Below are 24,527 nucleotides of genomic sequence, written 5' to 3' on the forward strand. Positions count from 1 at the left end.
GCGCTTTGTGCATTCTCTGACATTATATTTATTTATTTAATTAATATTGAGTATCAATTGATGTTAAACAAAACGGTGTGTTATTTTCTCTGGCAACTAAACTTAAAAAAAAAAAAAAAAAAAAAAAAACTTCCAAAGCAAAGCCATTGTGCGTTCTCTCCTCGCTCCGCAGCTTTTCCACACAGATTTTGAGAACTGGCCAGCTAAAAAAAATAGGCCAAAGAAGTAGACTAACGGCTAGTGTCCGGGAAATGCGAGGTACGTTCATATTTATAAATAAACATAACTGATTTTGTCTACACCTAAATACATTTCCTAATAATAACAGTGATTAAGCCCAAATGTGGGTGGGGGTAATGAACACAATATGTTTTTTTTTTGTTTGTTTATTAGTTTTTTTGCCCAAATGGTCTCCACTCTATGCATTTTGTAATAATACAGCAACATTTTTTAACTGACCGTATTTGCCAGAAAATAAGTCGCATGCACATGAGTGCAAGTCACACCGGATCATGTTGAGAGAGAAAGGCGTCATAATTATTTGTATTTTTTTTATATTAGCCTATTCAGCAATAGTGTAAAAGACCTGTAAATAAAATACAGCATTTAGCCTACATGATAAACACTATTAACATGTAGGCTATGTGTTGCCTATTTTACTTTCCCTTATGACAAATGAATGCAAAAAACAACAAGAATGAAAAATAAGTATGTAGGCTAGGCTATAATAAAATAATATATTGGCTACAGACTCTAAAAATAGCCTATATTGTGCCCTTTATAAACGCCAAGCCTAAACAAATTTATTTAAATCGAAACGGTCGCGCATCTCTCATTCAGTCAAAAGTTTTCATTGCAATGTAACATGTGGATGCTAACTATTAATATAAAGAAGGCTTCATACTTCAGTCGAGTCCCAAAATACACGTAGGCCTATAGGCTAAATCAGCGTCTTCACAGCAAGGGAAATGTTTGGAGTGGGACTGTGTGTGGCACAGCTTGCCCTTTATATTGTACAACAGACCAATTAAATTATGCAGAATAACTTTTTATATGTTTGGTTGACTGTGTTTCATTTTGATAATGAACAGTCTGCGATATGAAGCAACGCCAGAACTGATACTATGTTGTGTGAGAGCGCGATGCGCGAGCGCCATCTCTTGGATTTGTTCCACTGCTGGGAAATAACTTAATACTCTGTTATTTAGTCATACAGATAATATGACATCATCCGAAACAGTAAAATGTATATTTTTATTTGTGTACATTCAAAATGACTACAAAATATCATGCCATTGAAAAATAAATAAAACAACATGATGCGCGTCTCGGTCTCTTTAGATCTTTCTGGCGCTCACCAAAAATGAACCAAAATACAGAGAATAGCCTTCTTGGCGCGCCTACTTTTGAAAGTCAACATTTAGATTATTTAACATTAAATGCATGATATAGCCTATGCCTGAGTCACTTTGGAATAAATCAGAGCGTGTTTCATGATAAAACGTGACTTAGCCTATACAGTCGAGAAAATAGGCAAATTCAGACCAACTGCTGGTCTACACAGAGAGAAAGCCCTGTCTAAGCTCTTCTGATGTGCCGAGCCATTCGTTAGTCTAGTTGTTTGATGAGAAAATTAAATGTAGCCTATAGTTGCAATACACGCGTTTTGTAAGCTCCGTGCAACTGCTGCAGCGGACTATTATTACTAGAATATTAGAAGAAATCTAATACTCAAGCTGTTTACTCATTTTTCTACTCTTAATATTAAATAAAAAAACGACTGAACGAAAGATACACGGATTCTCTTGAACCACCACCGCGTTTGCGGCAGAAAACTACTGCAGTGCAGCCAAAATGCTCTGTTCGACTTATCTGAGATCCTTTACTCTTCCCTGTGGATGACCTGTGACCTACTTTCTGTAAGATCTGAATTTTTGAACTTGAATTTTTGAACTTGAATTTTAGAACTTGAATTTTTGAACTTGAATTTTTGAACTTGAATTTTAGAAAACTGAATTTGAAGTTCCGAATTTCTTCATCTTGAAAACTTGAATCTGTATTTTTTTAAACTGAATATTTGCACTATACGAATTCAGAACAAAAAAACTAGCTGTTTGAAAATACATGTCTATAAAATTCAGCCATAAAAACATTTCAATTTGTTAAATTTCAAACGTTCAATATTCGTTTAAAAAAAATCAAATTCAGAACTATTTAAACTACCACCTAAAATTCAATTTAGTTAGATTACACTTGCAAATAATTCAAATTTACACAATTCAAATTCAAATCATTTTGTCATATTATAAGCTCCATACTGTTCGAAAGTGTTGTATCTGTATGATTTTTTAAATGATTTTGAAATTTGTCTATTATGTTCACTAAGGCTGCAGTAAAAAAAACTGTAAACTATTTTTTCAGGATTTACTGATAAACAGAAAGAACAGCATTTCTTTTAAATAGAAATCTTTGTAAAAAAAAACAAAAAAAAAAACGTTTGGTCAATTTAATGCATCCTTGCAAAATAAGAATATTAATTTCTTTAAAGAAAAGGGTAACACTTTATTTTAGGGTGACGCAGTTAAACATTACTACATGTACATGTACTACATTATGCATAATTACAAGTAACTAACCCTAATCCAAACCCTAACCCAAACTGTAACTCTATAGTAAGTACTATAGTAAGTACATGTAGTTAATTAATATTACTCAGTACTTAGTCTTACTGAACCCAGACTTTTAAATGGTAAGATATCTTTGTTTTCTGCATAAAGTCATTCAGGTTTGTAAAGACATGAGGGTGAATAAATTACACTTTTAATTTTTGGGGGAACTGATGATTTAAGCTTGTTAAGAAGCCTGGTTGTCACCTGCATTCCAAAAACACATATATTGGCTCCCAATAATGCTGGTATTTTCAACAGTAGGGAGATAGATTTAGACAAATGAATCAACAACAAGAAAATGAAGGTATTAGGTGAGAGTCATAAGCATTGCACAGGCATCCGTTCGCTCATGTCCCCCCACTGAGGCATTGTGGGAAGGTGCCATCTTTTCCCTGGCAGCCCCCGGGCTCTGTGTCACACCAGAGCTGTCAGCATCACATCACGCCGCACTGCCGCTTGGTGGAACTTGAGTCAGACGCACAGGTTCATATGAGCGGTGTGACTCAGTGGAACCGTGGGCCCCGGGGTGATGATGCTGATTCAGTGCCCTGTGTCTGATTGTGTGTTGCCTTTTCTAAACTCGCTCATAGATTGAAGCAGAGGGCAAAACACCCACTGTAGTTTTAATTAAAGCTCTTATGCAGTGCAGGTCAGCGCGGGGGACGGCTGGGAGACGGCACACACATGGCATCGTTATTTAATTATGCAGTTTAGCGATGCTAATTCATGCTGGTAATGTGGCAATACTAATCAAGTTGAATCTTTAAGATTGAAATATGGTAAAAACATCATCCGGTAATATTAAGTTTGATATCAACAAGTGCTCAAAGGTGTCAGGAGATGAAAATATAAATTATGCAAATTTTTTTATCCTTTTGTAATTTATTGTATGACTTTCTTCCATTTGTGGAACATAAAAGAAGATATAGTGAAAAATATCTCTGACCACCGTTAATTGGACCCTGATGTTTTTCAAAATATACCTTATACCATTTAAAAGTTTGGGATCTGTTAAGATTTTTTTAATGTGTTTGAAAATGTCTTATGTTCAGCAAAGCTACATTTATTTGATAAAAAAAAAAGACAATAAAAAAGTAATATTGTGATAAAATATTCTATTTTATCTCTTATGCAGTGCAGGTCAGCGAGGGGGACCCTCATTTTGTTCCAAACCTGTATGGCTTTCTTCCTTTCTTGGAACACAAAAGAAGATATGTTGAGAAATATCTGTGACCACTGTTGATTGGAAGAACCTTCTTTTGTGTCACACAGAAAAAGAAAGTCATACAGGTTTGGAACGACAAGAGAGTGAGTAAATGATGACAGAATTTTTCCAATTTTTGGGTGAACTATCCCTTTAAGTCAAATGAGGAAAAGATGGTTTAATGCTCAGCACACCAAGAAAATAAATATCTTAAATATCTGTTTTCTTCTAGTCAGCAGTGAAATTAAATGGAGAGCAAATGGTGAATGTAAAGTCTATTTCTCTGATTTATCTTCTGATATAAAAATATACCTGTATTATGTATTCTCACCATAGAGTTTGGCTATCAGGATATCAGATTTTCACTACGTGATTATTGTGGTCAAAAGAATTCACGATAACACAATTATCGGTATATTTATAGAAATTAATTAAATAAAGCAATCTAACTATGTTGACTAGTTGAACTATTCTCAACTAACTTCTGTATTCTGTAAAACATGTTTTACAGCATTGCTTTTGGTTCAGGTCTTTTGTATGTGTACTTTTACTCAAGATGCCTTCAAAGTAGGGCTGAAACGATTAGTCGACGTTGTCGACAACGTCGACAATAAAAAAATTGTCGACAAAATATCTTGTTGTCGAGTAGTCGTTTGAGCTCACGTGACCTAATGTAAGGGCCTGCAATATCGTGATTTGACCGCTACGGCGCTGTAGCGCTAGAGAGTAATGTTACAAATGCTATTGCGGTAGAAGAAAACACAGCGCAAATTATGATCTGACGGAGTGCAAACGAATCCGAACTAGCAAGGTGTGTAAAGTTTCACAAAACTTCAAACCAAGAATGCTGTCATGTGCAATACATGCTAGGCGTAACTTGCTTTTCACGGGAGCACAACATGCATGTTAAAGCACTTAAAGAGGAAACAAGACGAGCCGGTGAGAGGTGAATGTTCTCCAGCTGGAGCTAAATAACTAGCAGTAAATCTCTTTATTAGACAATGCAATACTACTAATAATAGCAACAATATTAACAATAATAATATAATTACAGTAATATGATGATTTATTTTTGCATAGAATAAAGCTTGATCGAGCTTAGGAGTCAGGGCTGTTTTTATTATTGTAACACTATTAACGTTAGGTATTACAGTCGTATCACTTGCCTTTATTTTGTTCCATATTCATGAAGACTTACTAAAGGAGATGTTATGAAGAATATCATGTCAGTTACTTTTTCATACTGTAAATTAAAAGGTGAATGAGAATGTCTCTGTCAGCTCAATTGTCAATTTTTTTTTTTTTTATTCTTATAATAACTGTTTGCAGATTAAGTTTTTCTGTAGTGCAGCTGATTAATTTTTGTTTATTTTTTTCTATTGAAAGAGAACAGAATATTTAACCAGTGCTTAGAGAGCATTTGTGTGTGATTTGAGTTGGACAGAAATCTGGGAACTTAAAGAGAATGACCTGTTTGGCTCAAAGTTCATTAAAACAACCATTTCAAAAGCTGAAGTGATTTTATTTTTTTTATTTTTATATTATAGTTAGAATATGTATAACTCAGTATTTTAACTAATTGAAAAAGCTGAATAATCGTTCCAAACATACTGATCAGTCGGCAAAATAATCGATGATTAGTCGATTAATCGTTCTAATAATCGTTAGATTAATCGACTATCAAAATAATCGTTTGTTGCAGCCCTACTTCAAAGGAGCGAGCAAAGATGTCCATCGCATATGCAGATTGATTTATTTTTCTTCTTTTCGATAACATTTACATATTTGAATTGAATAAAAGGCCAACAATAAAAAGAACTAGCTAGTTAAGCTGATTACCTTGCATGTCCATAGATATCGCCGTCAACACTTTCTCAGACAAGTGGATGTAATGAGACCTGCTTTGCTGTTTGTTCATGTGATGTTCGTCATAAAGCCTATTAATCACACTGAAAACACGAGTATAGGGAGGCATAGAGAGAGCTTATAACCAATCTGGAATATTTTTTTAACTGAAGAATTTTTCTAATGTAGGTAGTCTCGCTTTCACCTTTGTGGCAGCAGTAGCTACACACTGTCTGCAATGGTGTCGTCTTTTTTCTTCAAATATTTCTCATCAGATTCTTTCAAGGCCAAATGATCTGAGCTATGCTATACAAGTGCTGTACTTTTACTGTATATCAACAATTGTCTCATTTGTGTCTTTTTATTTCAACTAAGGAATTTTAGAAATTGTTACTTATTTGAAACATAACTGAGAACCCCATTGATCTATGAAAGAGTAGCGTCTGAGCAATAAAGGTTTATTCTGTTACATAATTTTCCTACTTTTCCTCTGTTGGCTTAAAACTGAAGTAAAGTGCCTCCTTTTTCAGAGGTAATTAATACATCAGCAGTAAAATCGAGCAGGCAAGCAAGACATCACTTATCCTTATGTCTTCTAAAATAATGATGGATTTCAGAACTTAACATAGGATAGATGGCTTACATTAGTTTTAACGGGTTCTCTAGGACCAATAAAAACCTTGGCATCTCTGTGCATGATAACAATGAAATTGACACCCTGACATTAGATTGCCCTGTAGACGTATTTATCTGAGACGTGTCTTTCAACCAAGATCGGTGTGAGGAGTAAAGGGGCACTTTTAGCATCGTTCCCTGTGACTTCTTGAGGAAACGTGCCAGCAAGTCAGACAACCCCTCCCATTGGGCCACTTTGAGACACTATTCCCGTCAGGACTTTTGGTTTGGTTTCTGGCATATACGAGCAGCCCCATGAAAATGTCCTTCAGGTCTTGCGTCCAAGGCCAGTGCATCTGCTCTTTAATTGCCACCATTAAATCCTCTCTGATATGCCAAAAAAATGCCGTTTCTCCCCAACCACTTGCCCCCCTTTTCCTCGCCGTGCCCCCATCAATCCTGAGGCTGCATTGCTTATGACAGCATTTGTAAAAAATGTGCCTATTTATGAGCAAACCACAAGTCCAAAGGGACGGGGCACACACCCGCTGCATATCCAAAAGCCCCTTGCATGTTTATTGAAGAGATCAGAATGCTGCGGTACATGCTGAACTTAAAAACCCTTGAGTCATTGATATGACCTACAAACCCAAAACATGCATCTCTGAATACCTTGACATGATTCAAGACCCTTTTTGTTGTTAATCGCAGACTTTTTTTTAAAATCAGTATACATATTTCTGTTTTGTTTTGACTGTAAAGAAACATTGCTTAACATTTGGCATCCTCTCTGCCTCTCATTCCATACAGAATAATGGCCAGGCAGGCGTTCATATTGCACCAGACATTATTTGAAGGGGCTGTGTTGCATGATGACGGAATTTCTCTTCGGTTTATATATTTATTTATCTATTCATTTATTTATCTCTCTCTCCCTCCTTCCAGGGAGAGAAAAGGTGTGGCGCTGCATTTTAATTTGACGCTGAGCCAACCACCTTCATCAGAAGGTTAATACAGCTGGTCTCCTCCACTTGTGTGGCATGCTCTCTCTCTCTCTCTCTCTCTTTCTCCCCCTCTCTTGCTCTTCTAATGAAAGGTGAAAAAGGAGCACACAGTCCAATGTCAAGATAAAAAAAACACCTTGTTGGCTCCCTGATCTGGATGTATAGACTCATCAACATATTATCCAACACAGTGGCAGAACACACACTGACCTCTTGCCAACCTCGTTGTCTCTTGGTTTCTCGGTTGTATCTGCAATTACTAGTCCCCATTTCTCACAAGAGTAGGATATTTCAAGAAATTCAGACAAATTCAAAAGGAAGTAAGTGTCCTCGTATAGCATGTGTATTGTGATCTCAAGGATGTCTAGAGCAATCACTGCTACAATGTCTCGAGCAATTTTATCTACAACATTGTAAGATTTCAAACTGGAATGAGACCAAATAAATTGCTTAAGAAGTATCACCAGAGCAATAGTGTAAACTGGAACACAGGGAGTGCAGATAAGCAGAGTGATACAGTGAAACATCCCAGTGCTGTTGGACTAGATTTGAGAACCAGAACTAAATGTTGGATTTTATCTTTTTTTTTCTTTTTTTTTCTTTTTTTTTATGTATGCAGATCCAGACAAGGTGGGTAGTGAGCCAGGAAATGGACTTACCCAATGGAGACTCAATGAACAGCTCTTTCCCTGCCCTGTATGTGGCAAAGTGTTTGGTCGCCAACAGACTCTCTCCAGGCATCTCTCCCTACACACAGGTGAGAATTCATGCTCACAAACAACGTTCGACCAGTTTGGCTAAGCCGATTAACCAACTATACCAGCTACATTTTTCTGGTCCACCATCTATGCTGGTATGAGCTGGTGTTTTCAGCAGGACTTGCACTGTGAGCAAGTGACCATTGTAGTACTCCATTTATACATATGTTTGTAATCACAACTTACTTGGCTAACAGCCTTTACGAGTTTACCAGATTAAGGGCATCTGCTGGTTTACAACAACATTTAGCTTGAGTTGCTGAAAATCAAGCTTTGTTGAATGTTATATTTTCACATTTCACATACGTGTCCAACAACAGTGTATGTTGTCATTAGGACAAGTAATGCCGTAGGTAAGTAAATAAGGTTCACTGGACTAGATTACCCTTCCTTTAAAGAGATTAGGATACTGATTAGTCCTGGTGGGAAAAGTACCCAAGTAATTACTATGCTATAAGGAAGTCTCCCTGAGCTCTAAGCTCCCCTGGAGCACAACACAACCATGAACAGCCTTGCCTGATCCTTAAACGATCACATCCCGCAGGTCCCTGAGGAGCATCAATGAGCAGTCTGATCACGGTCCATCCAAATACATATCAGTCTGGACTACAAAACAAATAAATAAATATAAAGTCCTGTAGGGATGGTGAACCTCAAGAGTGGAGATCTTCTGATCTTAGAGTAGGGACACCTTATAAACATCATCTATCAACATCATAAATACAATCTATCAATCTATCTGTTTGTTTGCTTTATAAGAGCTCTTCTGTTTGTCTTTTGTTTTCAGAAGAGAGGAAGTATAAGTGTCATTTGTGTCCATACGCAGCTAAGTGCAGAGCCAACCTCAACCAGCACCTCACCATCCACTCAGTCAAACTGGTGAACACAGATGCTGAGCAGATTGTTACCGCTGTGACCAACGATGGCCCAGAGCTCAAAAACTGCCCCTACTACTACAGCTGCCACGTCTGCGGCTTCCAAACAGAGTTTAACGCTCAGTTTGTTAGTCATATGTCTCTTCATGTGGACAAAGAGCAGTGGATGTTCTCTCTCTGCTGTAGCACCTGTGAGTATGTGGGTGTGGACGAGGCCGAGATGAAAGCTCACATCAGTGCAGGGCACACAGGTAAGATCGCGCTATTCTTACATTGTAGACATTACCTTTAGAAATCTTGTGTTTTGGATGTTGGTGTGTACACCTGGCTTCTCAACTAGCTCATCTAGCATGACTATCTTGCTCAACCATCTTTTCCAGAAAGACCATGCTGGTTAACCAATTTTGCTAGTGAACATCTTGACAATGCTGGTTCTCCAGCTAGACCAGCATCTAACCAGGATAAACCAGCCCGTTCTTTTCTGCGGGGTGTCCAACATACTCTCTGATCTTGTTTTAAACATGTGGTAAACCTTGGCACTAGTACATCATAATATTTGCATTTTTCTTTTGAAACTGAAAATTATTCTGCTGACTTTGTAACTAGGTATGTTCTGAGTATAGGACTTCAGACGAAAAAAAATTACAAGAGAGTCATGTTCTCCTAAAATTAAATATTTTGGAGCCAAATGTATTATTATTATTATTATTATTGTTGAAAAATTACACAGTTTGAATCGGACATAACCGAAAAATGACTTGTGGCATTGACATTATAAAGGAATCAGTTGTGAACTGATTCACAGCTTGTGAAATGGTTTTGAAGAATTCACTGAGTAAGTCTGTTTCAAACTGTTAAAGTCGGCATGAAATCAAAATTTAACCTATTTACTTTCTTAGCGCATATTACTAGTCTTGTGGTGAACAATTAATCCGTGCAAGTTAAGACACAGAAAAAAATTGTTTGCCGTGGTAATCTTTAATCAAAGTCTGAAAAGTTACTGCCGGTCTGGAATGGCGGTCCCTCTCTGATGACATAGGCTTGAGGGCTTGGGTTGAAAAACGCTTAACCACTCCCCTCAAACCGTTAGTCTGCTATGAGCAGAGATGGAGAGGAGGAGCGCTAGAGTAAAACCCTGCCCTCTGTTCAATATTCCGTTTCACTGGGAAATACGTCACAACACTGGAGAAAAGTCGTTTGCAACTTCCGGTTCACGGGGACTTTAAAGACCCCCTGTGGTGAAAATCAAGTATTTAATGTTGTTTATATGTCTATGTGGTGTTTTTAATATGCTTTAAGACAAACCATGTGCAAAGTCATCAGTCAACACCATTGCTGAGTATTTTCTCCTTAAAACTGCAGTGGACCAAAGACAGTCTCAGAAACGCAGTTTGAAATCGCTGGGGTTTCTGACGTTACAAACAATCTTATAACCAATCACGTCAACGTGCCAGGCTGCCGGCGGGCATTAGCATATCATTAACAGCGAACTAGCAGGGGAGTCTTGAGAGATGCCAGGTTATCCTGGTATATTTTTCTGTTGATAGGAAAAATCGTGTACATTTAGCAATATAGCGGGTGTATGATGTCATGAGTGGAGACGGGACTAATTTGCATATTTATGGATCCGTGTATACTAAATGAAGCAAGGGTGTAGAGTTACATTCAAGCTATTTTAAGGCATGAAGAAATATTTTTCACAAGATTATTTATTTATTTATTTTTTGTCATTTTGGTGATCAAAGATTTAAGGGATAAAATTAACTACAGGGGAACTTTAAGTCACAAGCAAGTTTCAGACTGTTTTGTGAACCTTTGGCCCTGTTTACACCTGGTATTAAGAAGCATTTTCGCCAATCCCATAAAAAGTGGACGGCGCTAAATACAGATGTAAACGGGGTCTAAAATGTTTTGAGCTTGTATACTTTCGACCCCTTCCAGAGGTAGTTGAAAGCGCGTTCGATTGGATTGCTTTCGTAGTGTAAACGCATGTTGTCGAATGTGTTGCTACTCTTCACCTACTGACCTAATGCGTAAACATTATAGGAAGCACACTAGCCAGACGAGATTTAACTTTGCTGGCTGAAGATGACCTAAGTTTGGTTTGAAGATGAAAAACGTACCAAGCACAATGTTCTCTCACCATTCCTGATTTCTTACATGCACTCACAGTGTTCGTCGTGGTCTTGCAGCTGTCAGAGCAGAAATGAAAGCTGCTGCTCTCCGTATTTTTTTCTGCCATCTCCTTTCACATTATATGTAAATTATTTCGTCCATTAGATCGAAAGATCTGAAAAAGCCCGTACATTTACCCGTCCATAGACCCTCCCCTCGAAGAAATCACGACAAAAGTGGTCGAAAGTGGACAAAAGAGAGGTGTAAACGGGGATGTGTCTTCCTCATCTACTTGTGATCAGATTACCCAAAATGCATCTTAATACCAAGTGTAAACAGGTCCTTTGTGACTGACTCATTCGTTGCATAGAGAAAACATTAGCTTGCACTGTAAAGATGTAATCAGCTATTGCCACTTTGCTAGATGTTATTTGACGAAACCACAGCCATTTTAACCAAAGATACTAGATTTGTCGCACGACTAGATTAATGTCGCAAATTTTTTTTTTGCATTTGCATTTGCAATAATTGTATGTAGTCTTTAGGCCTATGTGTCAGGAGCATTTCATATCATGGGACATTTTAGTATTTACATTTGCTCTTTTACAAGATTATGGACTTTTAGCATAACCTCAAAATCTGTTTGTCAGCTTGCAAGATGTTGGGTTGCGGCAGGAAATCCAGTTTGACTGAACATTGAACAGGTTACGAAGTGGATGGAGTGTCTGGAAAACCTGTTTGAAAACCATGGTTATTTTTTCAGTTCCATTTGGTGGTGCTAGTGATCACTGGGTGGACGATGTTGACACAGAAACTCACAAGGGTTATTACAGACAAACACCTCAATCATCAGGTTTCTCCGTGGGTTTAGTTTTTAGTCGGTCATGGAACTGACTGAGGGTTCGCATTTGAGTGGGTGTTATTAGACTCCAGGCCTCACAGAGGCTGGAGGCTGAAAAATCGATAGCCCTAGTCTCTCACAACTAACCATCCAAGTAGCCCAACTCCGCCACGTCTCCCACACTCACCCTCACGCCACGGAGCTCGAGTCCACTTTCGTAAAGACAGTGAGCTCTGAGAGTGACAGCAAAAGAACAAGTTGGTTTGTCAATTGTGATTTAGCGCCCTGCCAGAGACACCTCTTGCTGCAGATTGGCTGACCTCAGGTCAGCGCCTACCAGCCTGCACTTCTTTGTCTCCTGCTGAGGAAGGTGACAGAGAGTTGCGCCTGGCACATCCACATGCTTCTCTTTTTACAGCAGGTGTTCAGCTAAACCCATACTCTAATTCATTGTGGTATTTCAAGCCATGTCTGCCGCTTACAGTAGCCTTATAGAGGCCGTTGAGTTCACTCACGGAGATGAAGTCCTGCTCTTCATAACGCATACGAGTCACACAGCGCATCTGTATTCAAAGATGTCATTGCAGCTGACAAAAGATTAAACATGACCACCTACTCTGTATTCCGCATGTGTTCTTTCAAAGGAACGGAAGTCTTAACATGTGAGCGAAGCGCGTGTACGAGCTGGTATCGGCCATTTCGTGAGCTCTGAGAGCCCTAGGGGAGAGCCATGGCCTGAGATGCTCCCGCCATCTTAGCTGTGGCGGCCCTGACCTAGGCAGCCCCCCTCCCCTGCTGCTCTCAGGCACAGCGTAGATCAATAAGAGCGCAGACTTGAGTGTTCTGGCTGCTTGGATACAGAAGTCAGGCTAAACCCACAAGAGTGCCTCTTAGGGAAGAGAGCCCACCTCCCCTGACTTTTAAGGCTTAATACCGCACTGCTCTAGGCATACATATTCCAGCCCAGCTCACTGGGTGGATCTCAATCAATTGCGGGATTTTTCTCCCCCTTTGCTTTACTCATTACAGAATACATTATCAAACCTTGAGCGTTAAAAGATGTTCCCGCCTAATTCTCTGATGGCTTAAGCTAAGCCGAGTCTTTGATACCATCATGTCATTCAAATACAAGTTTGTCTTGTATTCAGGAAGTGACCTTCAATATCTTTTATTTTTTTTATATTTTTTTATCCCACACAGGTCTCAATTCCAGAAGCCCACTCAGTGAGACCAAGAGCACTTCCTCCTCTCTCTCAGCCCTCAGCGACTCCCTCAATAGCTCTGAAGGTGGAGATGTTGCCCAAGGTAACGAAGAACTAAAAAGCCTTTTGGCTCCACCTTCTTCTGTGGGCAGCCAATCAAGCTCAGGCCCTGGAACAGATGAAAAAGCAGAGAAAGGTGAGACTTTTATCAGTTGCACAAATTAATTTAATTCCAGAACTAATTAAAGATGATCTCAGGCATGTTAGGTATTAAAAAAAAATTGCTCTTCTGAAAAATGTTGTACACTCTAGTCGTAGCCTTATAAAAGATGTTTAATTTACATGGAGCAGGTCATGTTGAGATCACCTGACCAGCTGATTGCTCACTTTTTTCACAGTATATTGTTTAAAAGTTTGGGGTCAGTATGTTTTCTTTTCTTTTTTTCAGTGAGGACAATAAATTGATCAAATGTTTCAATAAAGCATTACTATTACAAATAAATGCTGTTCTTTTGAACTTTCTATTCATCAAAGAATCTTGATTTTTTTTTTTTTTTTATCTTGGTTTCAAAATATTAAACAGCACGACTGTTTTCAACATTGATAACAATAAGAAGTGTGTCTTAAGCACCAAATCGGCATATTAGAATGATTTCTGAAGGATCATGTGACTGAAGACTGGAGTAATGATGCTGAAAATTCAGTTTGCATCACAGGAATAAAATACATTTTAAAATATATTAAAATAGACAGTTATTTTAAATTGTTATAATATTTTACAGTATTACTTGTTTTACTGTATGTAATGAAGTTTGTTGTTATGGGAAGGAGGAGGCGGGAACCGGCGAACATTCTTTAAAACTTTAAAAATAAAATAAACAAATACAAAACAAAAGTCCAGGCCTGTTCCTCTCTCGCTCTTCACTGTCGTCGCTCCTCCTTTTATGCTTTTATGTTCTTCCGCCTCTCCGTGAGTGATATGAGACCGGTGCGTTGTGCAGGAGTCGCTCATCAGTAATCACGCCACCGTCGTGATTCATCCTGCTCGCCACACTGTACTTTTGATTAAATAAATTCAGCCTTGGTGAGCATTAGAGAGACTTCTTGAAGTTGAAGTTAAGGATGTTAATGAAAGTTATTATAAAGTGTTAATAAGAAAATATAGCTTTTTTTTATTATTATTACTGGCAGTCTCTGAGTTGGGAGGTCCCTGGGTCTATGACTGTTGAAAATCCCTGCCTTAAAGGGATAGTTCACCCAAAAATTCTGTCATCATTTACTCACCCTCATGTTGTTCCAATCCTGTATACATTTTTTTCTTCTTTTGAACACAAAAGAAGATATTTTGAAGAATATGGGTAATCAAACAGTTGATGGGCCCCATTGACTTCCATAGTATTTTTTTCCTGCTATGGAAGTCAATCGGGCTCATCAACTGTTTGATTACCCATATTCTTCAAAATATCTTCTTTTGTTTCCAAAAGAAAAAAGTAATTTATACCGGTTCAAAACAACTTGAGGGTGAGTAATTGATGACAGAATTAAAAATTTTGGGTGAACTATTCCTTTAAGAGAATCATTGAGCTATAAAATAGATTAAATGTCTAATGCTGACACAATATAAGATGATGTATAGAGATGATAATGGCATGCCTTTTTTCTCTCTCTTCCTTGCTGTTATCCCACAGGCTTTGAATGTGTTTTCTGCAACTTTGTGTGTAAAACTCGGCCCATGTACGAGCGGCACCTACAGATCCACCTGATCACGCGTATGTTTGAGTGCGACGTCTGCCACAAGTTCATGAAGACCCCCGAGCAGCTCCTGGAGCACAAGAAGTGCCACACCGTCCCCGCTGGAGGGCTCAAGTAAGGAAAGCAAGTACAGCACGTCCCTCCCCACAACCTCACAAAACCCCGCTCCCACCCTACCTCAGCTCCTACCCCCTCAGGCAGGACACAGCCCAGTTTTAAACAGAGTCTATCCAGGAGCACTGGTCGAGGATCAGGCTGGATTCACAACAGAGTTTGTACCAGATATGAGCAAAGTTCATCGAGCAGTGCTTCAGGGTAACCTCTACGTGGAGCCATGTACAGTAGAAGTGTGTTCTAGACAGAGTTCCTGAATGTGCCTAAAACATATATTAGTTCACAATGCTAATTAGTCAGAGATTTCAATGTACTACTTATAACCTCACTTTACCGCTAATACTTTTTTAAAAGGAACAGTTCTCCCATTAATTCATGTTGTTCCAAACTTCCAAGAAATTTTGCAGAAAGTCCAATTTGCTCTTTTCCATTCAGTTGCGATTAATTGGTACTGGAGCTTTCAGGTTTCAAAAAGAATGCTAAAACAGCATGAAAGTATCGTAAGTTGTCCATACTCTCTCCAAGTCTTTTATAGCCATATGTTATCTTTTTTAAGGAACAGACCAAAATTTCAGTGGTTATTCACTGAAGATCTTGATACATGCCCTAGCCTTTCAATTACGAGAGTTAATGAGAGAAACAGTAGTCTAAATCCCGGTTCGAGAGTTCTAGTTCTTATCTAGTGAATGAATCGATCCATCTAAAAATAAAAATAAACAGTAATATTTATTCAAATTTTTAAGCCGTGACACACCAAGTCTGCGTCAAAAGCTAGCGGAGAGGAAAGCCGACTGTGTTGTCACCTTGTCGGCTGCGTCTGGGATAAAAAGCTGCGCTTGAACACACTGCAAAGACTACAGCCGACTACCAACTAGCATGTGTATTCTGCGCCTGCGTGTAAGGAAATAACTGATTATTTTTGCAGATAACGAAATCTATCCGAAAAACAATACTGCAGATATACAAACCTTAATCAAAGCAGCGCTTGCTTCCCATTGTGAATATCAATCATGCTGATCACTTTCTTCATTAAAGGTGTCTCATGTTGTAATGAAAATATTCACATATTGGAATGCTCATGTATGATGATGTAAAATTAGAACAGCCTTCTGTCTGTGCCGTCTTGACTTCTTTGCTCACTTGCATCACTTTCGTTTTATTCTCGTGCACTAAATTATTTGCTAAACTGAATAGCCAATCAGCTCTCACCAAATGGAACACACCGCAAATGGCCTGACGTTGGCCGACAGCCGACTTGGTGTGTCACGGCCCTTTGACTGATCCAGTTCAGTTTCAGCTCACTGACTCAATGATCTGGTTGTAGCAGTTCTCAAGTTAACAGCCTATTGAAGGAAAAGATTTTTCATGAATAACAAATTTGTCTGTTCATCACTTACCTTTAGAAGACTATAGAAGAATGTAGCACATTAGTCATATGGACCACTTTTATGGTTCTTTTGTATCCTTTTTGAAGCTTGAAAGTTCCAGGCCTATTCATTGTAGTTGCAAAGAGAAGAAAATGTGGTCACACTTTAGTTTATGGTCCAATTTTCACTATAAACGAATTATTAACTATGAGTTTTGCCTTAATAAACTCATAATTTCTGCTTATTAATAGTTAGTAAGGTAGTTGTTAAGTTTAGGAATTGGGTAAGATAAAGGGATGTAGAATATAGTTATACAGAATAAGGCATTAATATGTGCTTTATAAGTACTAATAAACAGCCAATATCCTATTAATATGCATGCTAATCAGCAACTAGTTCATAGTGAGAATTGGACTCCAAATGAAAGTGTTACCGAAAATCTATCTTTCGTGTTCTATTTAAGGGAATAAAAAACATGGGTTTGGAACAACATGGTGTGTAAAACCTTACATTTTTTGAATTACACTTTAATTTACAAGAGGAATAATAAAAGCCTGTTATTTTTCTATATTATTAATCAATGTTTGGGAAGTAGGGCTCCCCATATATATCATTTGTAATTCCACTTTGCAAGTGTTATTGACAGTCAGGGATGCTAATTCTACATAGGTAAGCACACAAATCACAGGCACTTTCATGAACGAGCCCCTTCCTTTGGAAAGCCTGTGGTAGACATTACTGCAAAAGGTCTGGGCCCGCATGTGAAAATATATCAGAAGAAATCACAACAAGCCAGTCAGCACTAGTCCATCTGTTGAGCAGCTCCACTGCCAAGACCATTAGGCTACAGTTCACACTGTTCTTTCTCAGCCTGTCATAACCGCCACCACAGTTACAACAACACATTTAAACACAATGAATACTCATCTGAAGGCAAATAGACACCCTATTTCCAAACACTTACAAGACGAACTGACCCCCAAGTTGATATCTTGTTTTGTTTGGGGTTTTTCTGTTTTATGAAACTGAACAAACACAAAGTCCAGTCTTTGATATTTTCTGTTGTGCTTGTCTAGTTGTTTGACATACATAATTCATGTCTTAAGGTCATGTATTTCAGATTTCATTGCCTCATCTTGTCATTTATGGCTATGCTTTCCCATGCTAGACACATTTTTTAGATTGTAGTTATCACTCATTAGAGCGCTTAGCCATTACAAGCCACAGGTAAAGGAGGAAAATAAACCTAAAACAGTAGCAAAACTTCTCTAACATGGAGGGACAGACAGTGTTTTACTAGCGGCCTTATTTGGCATTTATGATAAAACGCATTATAAGAAGTGTTATTTGAGCATTTTCTATTCCAAATGTGCCTTTAAAAGTTTGAAAAGATGGTACGCCTTTAAATATTGAGATTTTAAGATAATAATGACAATGAATAAAGGCAGGCCTTCTATATTCTGACTTTTATTTAAAAATGTATCAAATGGGGAAGTTATTTGAAAGGGACTCAGCATGTAATCTGTGGTTTATTATTCTCTTTTTATTTGATAGCTCTCATGTAAGAGGCTGGAAAAAAACAATTAAATTAATCCTCCATTTTAATATTTTGTATTTCCAGTATTTGAGCAAAAAAAATTATCTCTATTTCCCCAGAAAGTGTTTCTTGGTCAGTATCTTAAACAATTATATTTTGAATCTGTAATGGTTCAATGACTCTGGAGTTTAAGTGTGTGTGTGTGTGTGTGTGTGTGGTCGACATTAATGTTATATTATATGTATAGCAGCTGACTGCTTACAAATCACTGCATGTTTTTTTTCACGGGATCTTTCTCCCACAGCAGGGTTCCAGTTGGCTGGATTAATGTCTGCTTATGAATATTCCATACAAGGTGTCATAGTTTGGAACTGGACTGTATATTTTTGTATATAAATACCTGTACTTCAGTGTCCTCATCTTAGACATGTAGTCTCTGGAGATTCTCTGCTAATTCTATACTATTTACATAATCCTATATAAAATCCAAGAAAAGCAGCAATAAATGCACCCCATAGGAATATGTTATTCCTCAGAGGTTGCTTTTTCAAAACACAGGCAAATTCTAAGTTGTGGTTTGTTGAAGTATCAACCTTGTCTCAAATGTTTCTCCAAAAATTGCTTAGGAAAGAATACAATATACCAAATGAGACATGCTGTAAGATTATAGAGCTATGATATTCACGATTTTTTTGAGACAGTCCTCAAGATGACTTTCATGTTTTTCAGATAAAATTGCTTTTGGTCACAAACCGTTTATTTTAACCAACACTTTTACACCCCTTTTCTGGGTAAAATTCAACGTTTTGAGCCAGATGTTGGTCTGTAATTGAGGTGTACCAGTGGGTAATGATGTCATTGTATGATGTCATACTTTCTTCTGGCACACATTAAAGTATTTTTGTTTTGTTCTCCAATTTATAAAAAAGAAATCTAATTCCTTTAAAGAAGATACATTTTTGTGAGTTACGAGTTAAGTTAATGGAGAATACCTTATATTACGGTTACCCTACTGCCAATTCCTTTGTTAGGTGCATACACTTTTACATAAAATTGTGTTACTTTATGCTTAAAAAAAAAAAAAAAAAAAGTATTTTGGTTTAAGTATGTTTAGATATTTTAACTGGAAAACAGGACTGGGTGGAGTGTCTGCTTACTCTGTGAAAATATCCTCATTGTTTTACTGTATCTTTACTGTTCGTCTTTACTGCCCGTATAATCTGTTTGTTATTAATTTGTTAACTTTTACTATCCCTCAAAAATAATGCACTATGCAGCTGCTCTTGATTCAACAAAATTTTCACAAATTATAAACTAATTTTTGGTGTATAGACAAACTCCAGAGTCATTGCACAACAGAGATTCAAAACATAAGAGCACAAATCCCAGTAGTGATCAAATAAATTTTGCTCACTGTCAGCTGATGGGAGTCTTGCTGTATTCTGGCTGCCCAGCTGCTTTTTTAGTCAGGGCTAGAGAGTTTCACAGCGCTCTAGTTCAGTGTTGAGGTAGAGAGGCGCCCTTCACAGTGTGCTTTCTGAGGTCATTCTGTTCTGCAGGGTTTGTGAAGCGCTTTGGGGCCCTGAGCAGATGAAAGGTGCTATTTAAATGTAAGTGCCACTCATTTATTCATTTACCTTCATCTGATTCCCGTTCCAACCTGTCCGCAACCACACTGCCATACACACACACACACACACCCTCTAACACGTAGCAGTGTACACACAGACTGTAGCTTGTATACACGACAGAGGGTAAGACACACTAAATGCCTCCTTCATCCCTTCCCTTTGTCCATTCTGTGTGTTCTTCATTTCATTTAAGAGAACAGAGTGTGTTTTCTCATTCGGGAGGTGCATTATTAAATGTCTCCCACCTCTGTGTCCTACACCCTGCTCCTCCTGTCTCTTTGACCAGGTGCCCTCTCTGCATCTACTCCACTAACAGGCCAGCCGCCATGGAGGGCCACCTGAAGACGCACTACAAGATGGAGTATCGCTGCCGCATCTGCCAAGCCGTGTGGGCCAATCAGGCAGAGCTGGAAAGGCACACACGTGCTCACCGCCTGGGCAACCACTACAAGTGCGAGCAGTGCGGCTACCTCTCCAAAACAGCCAACAAGCTCATCGAGCATGTGCGCGTGCACACCGGCGAGCGGCCTTTCCACTGCGACCGCTGCAGCTACAGCTGCAAACGCAAGGACAATCTCAACCTCCACAAACGGCTCAAGCATGCGCCGAGACAGACCTTCGGTTGCACCCAGTGCCCGTTCACTACCACTCACCCGTTCGTCTACAGCCGCCATGTTAAAAAGCACCAAGGCGGGGAGGGGAGCGCCGAGGAAGGTGAGGCTCGGCCAGGTACGCCACGTCCGGGCCTTTTGGAGCGAGGTGGGAGCAGCAGCGGGAGCGGGGACAGTGGGAGCACCAGCCCGCTCATGAACCTGTCCGCCTCTCAAGCCTTGCAGTCTGTCGCCCTGTCAATCACCAGCAAGCAGCAAGACGGCACGCCAACCGCGCGCTACCTCTCGGCCAACGGCACGTTCTCCACACTGGCGGCTCGCTACTTGGAACAGTACAGGAACTGTGACTTGGCTCACCTCATCCCCCTCACCACGCTCTTTACGGCCCGGCGCTTCACATTCCACAGCCCCTCACCCTCAAACTCCTCACCGCCCTTCTCGGCATTCTGGTCCAACTCATCCCCTCAGTCACCGCCCTCTCCCCCGTCACTTAAACACTCCTTCCTGGCATACCTTGGACTGACAGAGAGAGCTAAGACCATTTGACCATCCTCGTCCCTGCTTCTTCTGCTTCACTGAGTTTCCTCATATCATCAGTCACCAACATCACTAACTGTTCCACAGGCAGGCTGAAGTGCTGCCCTGAAAAGTAGTAATGATAGTAAAACATCCATTTATCAAAGGAAATGCTATTCACGTTCAAGGCATTTCGTTTTCTGTTCTATCGCAATCCAATCGTTGCTCTTTTTTAAGAGGTCTTATAACAGTTGTTTTCCTCTGCAAATTGTGAATGACCTGGAATCCGATAATAGTGCTTTATCTATTACAAGTTTTGTATTCGTTTTATTGGGCGAAAGGAAACAAAGAATATATAAGCTTGCAGGCGCTAAGCTTTTTTTGTGCATTTTGTCAGGAATCCGACAGCATGTTCGCTATGTGTTGCAATTGTTTTTTGAAGTCATTTAGGGGCTCAGTATGAAATATATTGGGGTATACAGTATATGGCACGACAAAAACCAATGAAACGGATAGCTATCTTTCGAGTCTTGTTTCCAAAGCGAAGCCTCAGACCACGCACTTGTTAATTTATCAAGCTGTACATAGTTTTGTAGTCTTTCTTTTCTCTTTTCCCCCACGTCTGTTGGCATTGACTGGTTGTGCTAAATGGTGAGACCATTGGCAAATGCTAATCTTGCCTCAGCAACAAGCATCAGGCCCTTTATGACACCTGGAGGCACAGCTGATGGCATTTCTTAATACAAGCCATTCAGGGCACGCTAATGGCAAAAGCAATCATTACCACTACCGCAGTGGTCGTCAACCCATGATGCAGCCCTTCAGTATCACTCACCCTACTATTGTTCTCTGCAGATTGTGCCATAGTTGACCAAGGTGGGCTGGCGGTATCCAGTAGGCATGAGATATAAGTGACCAGTCAAGCGCCCTGTGCATAGCTAACGTATATAATGCGCACCCCTACGATTAACAAGATGTATAAGGTGACAGGTTTTTGGGAAAGAACCGATTATTCTGTCACAAAGGCCGATTCAATGGTGCTTTTTGGAGCTTTTTTGTAATTTTGTGTGTAAAAAAAAAATGTTCCAAAATGACTTGAATGAATGTACTTTTTGTTGGTTAATGTTAAAGTGATACAGAGGTAGCTGGACGGTGGTAAGTGAGTTCATGGAAAAACAATGGTATCTCAGTGGCCTTCTGTGTCTTAAATTTTGTTCTTCTAGTTGTTTTATTATTTTGTATTATTACTTTTATTTTGAAAGAGCCTTTGAAATGTAAAATGCAAATATATATATAAATATATATATATATATATCCTGTACTAACAAGCTATTATGAGAACCCCATTGGAAAATGGCTCTCAAGTGCAATGTGGAGGCAGCCATTATGAGTAGGATTTGTGGAAGCATGGCTTTCCATATGCGGGCAAACATGGTACCATAATTCTGTGTTCCCCTCTCCGTGTTTTGAGTTTTAATTGCACTTAAACTTTTGAAATGTTTTAAACAAAAGCACTTACATCCAACAGAAAACGTTCTTGATGCCAATTAGTTCCTCTGCCTCTTCAGACAGCCTCAATGCTATTTAAGTAATTGTTTTTGTTTGTTTGTTTTTTGGTTTGCCACAATGGTTGAAAATACAAATTCTAAACCTGTAGGTATTTGCCAAACAGCAGTGGTTGACTGCTCAATTTTGATGGGTCGTATGGCATGTGTAATGCGGACAGCTGAGTTCAAAATCCCCCTGGACACCAAAGGGCCAGGCTACATTTTTAACAGCGGTTTTGCACAGTGCTGTAAAAATTGCACTTTTCTAAACAAAGTATCCAAACGCAATTATATTCAATGCTCTAAAATGTAAAACATTCATTGGATTCACTGCCCATAATGTTGGGGAGCTTCGAATAAATCTATCCCCTAGATAATTTCGGTTCAAATACAGTTTAACTCATGTTCTAAATAGATTAACTGTAAAATTTGCAGTTACAGATTGATTTTTGATGAGCACTTTTGCTTAGTTACTGGATAGACAGATCTATTTTAAGAATTTAGAATATAGGAAAATTAAATTGGTGCTAAAAGAGTAACTTAGCATGTGTTTGGTTTAGTAACCAAACACCAATAAGCTGATGCCCATAAGCTCAATATGGCCAAATATTGGTTGATTAATTTGCCCGGTCAATATATCGGTCTATAATCCATTCTACTTAACCTGTCATGAAAAACATGTGCAAAGCTCAAGCTTTAGGTCCTAAAATACTTTGTCTATATTTTGAAATATTATTTGACTATAGATGCTTTAGGACTAAACTGTGGCCCTGTTTTTGTCTAGCAAACATGATTTGATCAATAATTTCAATGTTGTCCATCATAGATGTACAATGGTCTCCCACCTACATTCATACAAGGATAGCAGATAATGGATAAAAAAGTGTCCTGTTTAGATATAAATTGCATCAGGTGACAAAAGGTTTTGGATATAGCTGACCTTCCAAAAGGAACCTTTGCAGGTCAACCTTGAACTGCAAAGAGATAATTATTCACTCCCAGTTTTATGTTTATTCCCATTGAGAGGATTTGGGTGAACATATCTATATTTAAGGCCATTTTATAAATGAAATGCAGGCTAGAAATAGAGCCATTAAAATATGGTATAGTTTCTTGGCCCCACACAGTATCCATACTTTATAGGCCTACTTGTATTTTTTGCTCTCATAATATCTTTTAATTTTCTTTATGTAAATTCCCAGCATGCAGTCTAGTGGTATGTTGTACTTTAAGTGGAGCTTCTTTGCTTGTTAATAAAGCTCCTGCTCAACCCATTATCTTTTATGCTCTAGTGCCACTTGGTGGCAAGGAGTGGCCCAAGAGCCTGAGATGAAGTGAAACTGATCCTCAGGACCCATTTTGATAGAATGAATTCAAATGGAATGTCCATTGGACAACATCCTTTTGTCCGTCTGCCTTGGAACACCATGTAATCATCATGTAGAAGAACATGCCTGCTGCTCTTTCATGCTAAGTTGTGTGGGCAAGAGGGATCTCTCTCTGTTCCAATTCCAGTATTTATAAATACCTAATACTTGGCGTTCTGTTTGCCTAATCGCAAGGAGCAGCATTTTTTTTGTTTTAGCGTCATTGCGCATCAAACGAGACTGACTACCTTTTTAGCACTTCAAAAGATGCATGAAATTGCTCTTGATCTCTAGTTTGTAGCACTTACTCTTTTTTTTTTTTTTTTGGTCAAAAAAAAAAAAGACCAACTCGTTTTGCATTTAGCTTTGCGGGTTATTCTGCACAATCTGTTTGCTTTATCTCTTGCTGTACTCTACAACTCAATAAGGCTCAAGTATCATTTTGTTCCTTTTTTGGCACCCAGTAAACTTGTTATGTGCTGTATAAAGCTTTTTTATTACTTCATTATTAAGGCTGTACAGGGTTGTTTGTGACAATAACTGGTAATTAGATCATTTGTACTTTTTATTTTGTTTTGTATTTCGGTTTTCTTGGTTTTTGCATTCTTTGTTCAAATTGCCAGTTCTAAATGTAACAGGATTTGAAAGTAAAGCTTACATCACATATTACCTTAAAGGTCTTGTTGTCCATTTTATCAATGCACGCATGTTTTACTTTGATGTCTCCAACTTTCATAACCTGCAATTGTTCTATTCAGGTACAGAGTAAAGATATAGTTAAAGTGGCACAGAATGAGGACACAGGAAGTGACATCAGTGCAAGGTAAAATTGTTTCCAAGCAAGGATTTGTATGGAAGCCCTTTTTCACCACATAAAAAAAAAAAAAAAAAAAAAAAAAGGCATGCTTTGGTAAATCATAATAATTTTTTATATATAATTAATATAATATATAATTA

At 38.6% G+C, this 24,527-nt stretch overlaps 1 protein-coding gene across 5 annotated transcripts in view; it reads left to right on the forward strand.

Annotated features, from left to right (window-relative positions):
- The window catches only part of znf827 (zinc finger protein 827), a 78,915-nt gene extending 54,669 nt beyond the window's left edge, over positions 1 to 24,246 (forward strand). For 2 of the 5 annotated variants that reach the window (XM_082163210.1, XM_082163208.1), the window contains exons 9-13: positions 7,957 to 8,094; positions 8,883 to 9,221; positions 13,127 to 13,324; positions 14,817 to 14,994; positions 19,816 to 24,246. In XM_082163210.1, coding sequence (XP_082019336.1) covers positions 7,957 to 8,094; positions 8,883 to 9,221; positions 13,127 to 13,324; positions 14,817 to 14,994; positions 19,816 to 20,686 — 1,724 coding nt within the window. In that variant the 3' untranslated portion in view covers positions 20,687 to 24,246. Of the gene's footprint in view, positions 1 to 7,956; positions 8,095 to 8,882; positions 9,222 to 13,126; positions 13,325 to 14,816; positions 14,995 to 19,457; positions 19,509 to 19,815 lie in introns of all 5 variants that reach the window. The other 3 variants (XM_082163212.1, XM_082163211.1, XM_082163209.1) reach the window with 3 other exon arrangements.
- Positions 24,247 to 24,527: the final 281 nt, after the last annotated feature.

The sequence above is a fragment of the Leuciscus leuciscus genome (genome assembly GCF_965113295.1).
Source record: "Leuciscus leuciscus genome assembly, chromosome: 3".
Lineage (NCBI taxonomy): Eukaryota > Metazoa > Chordata > Actinopteri > Cypriniformes > Leuciscidae > Leuciscus > Leuciscus leuciscus.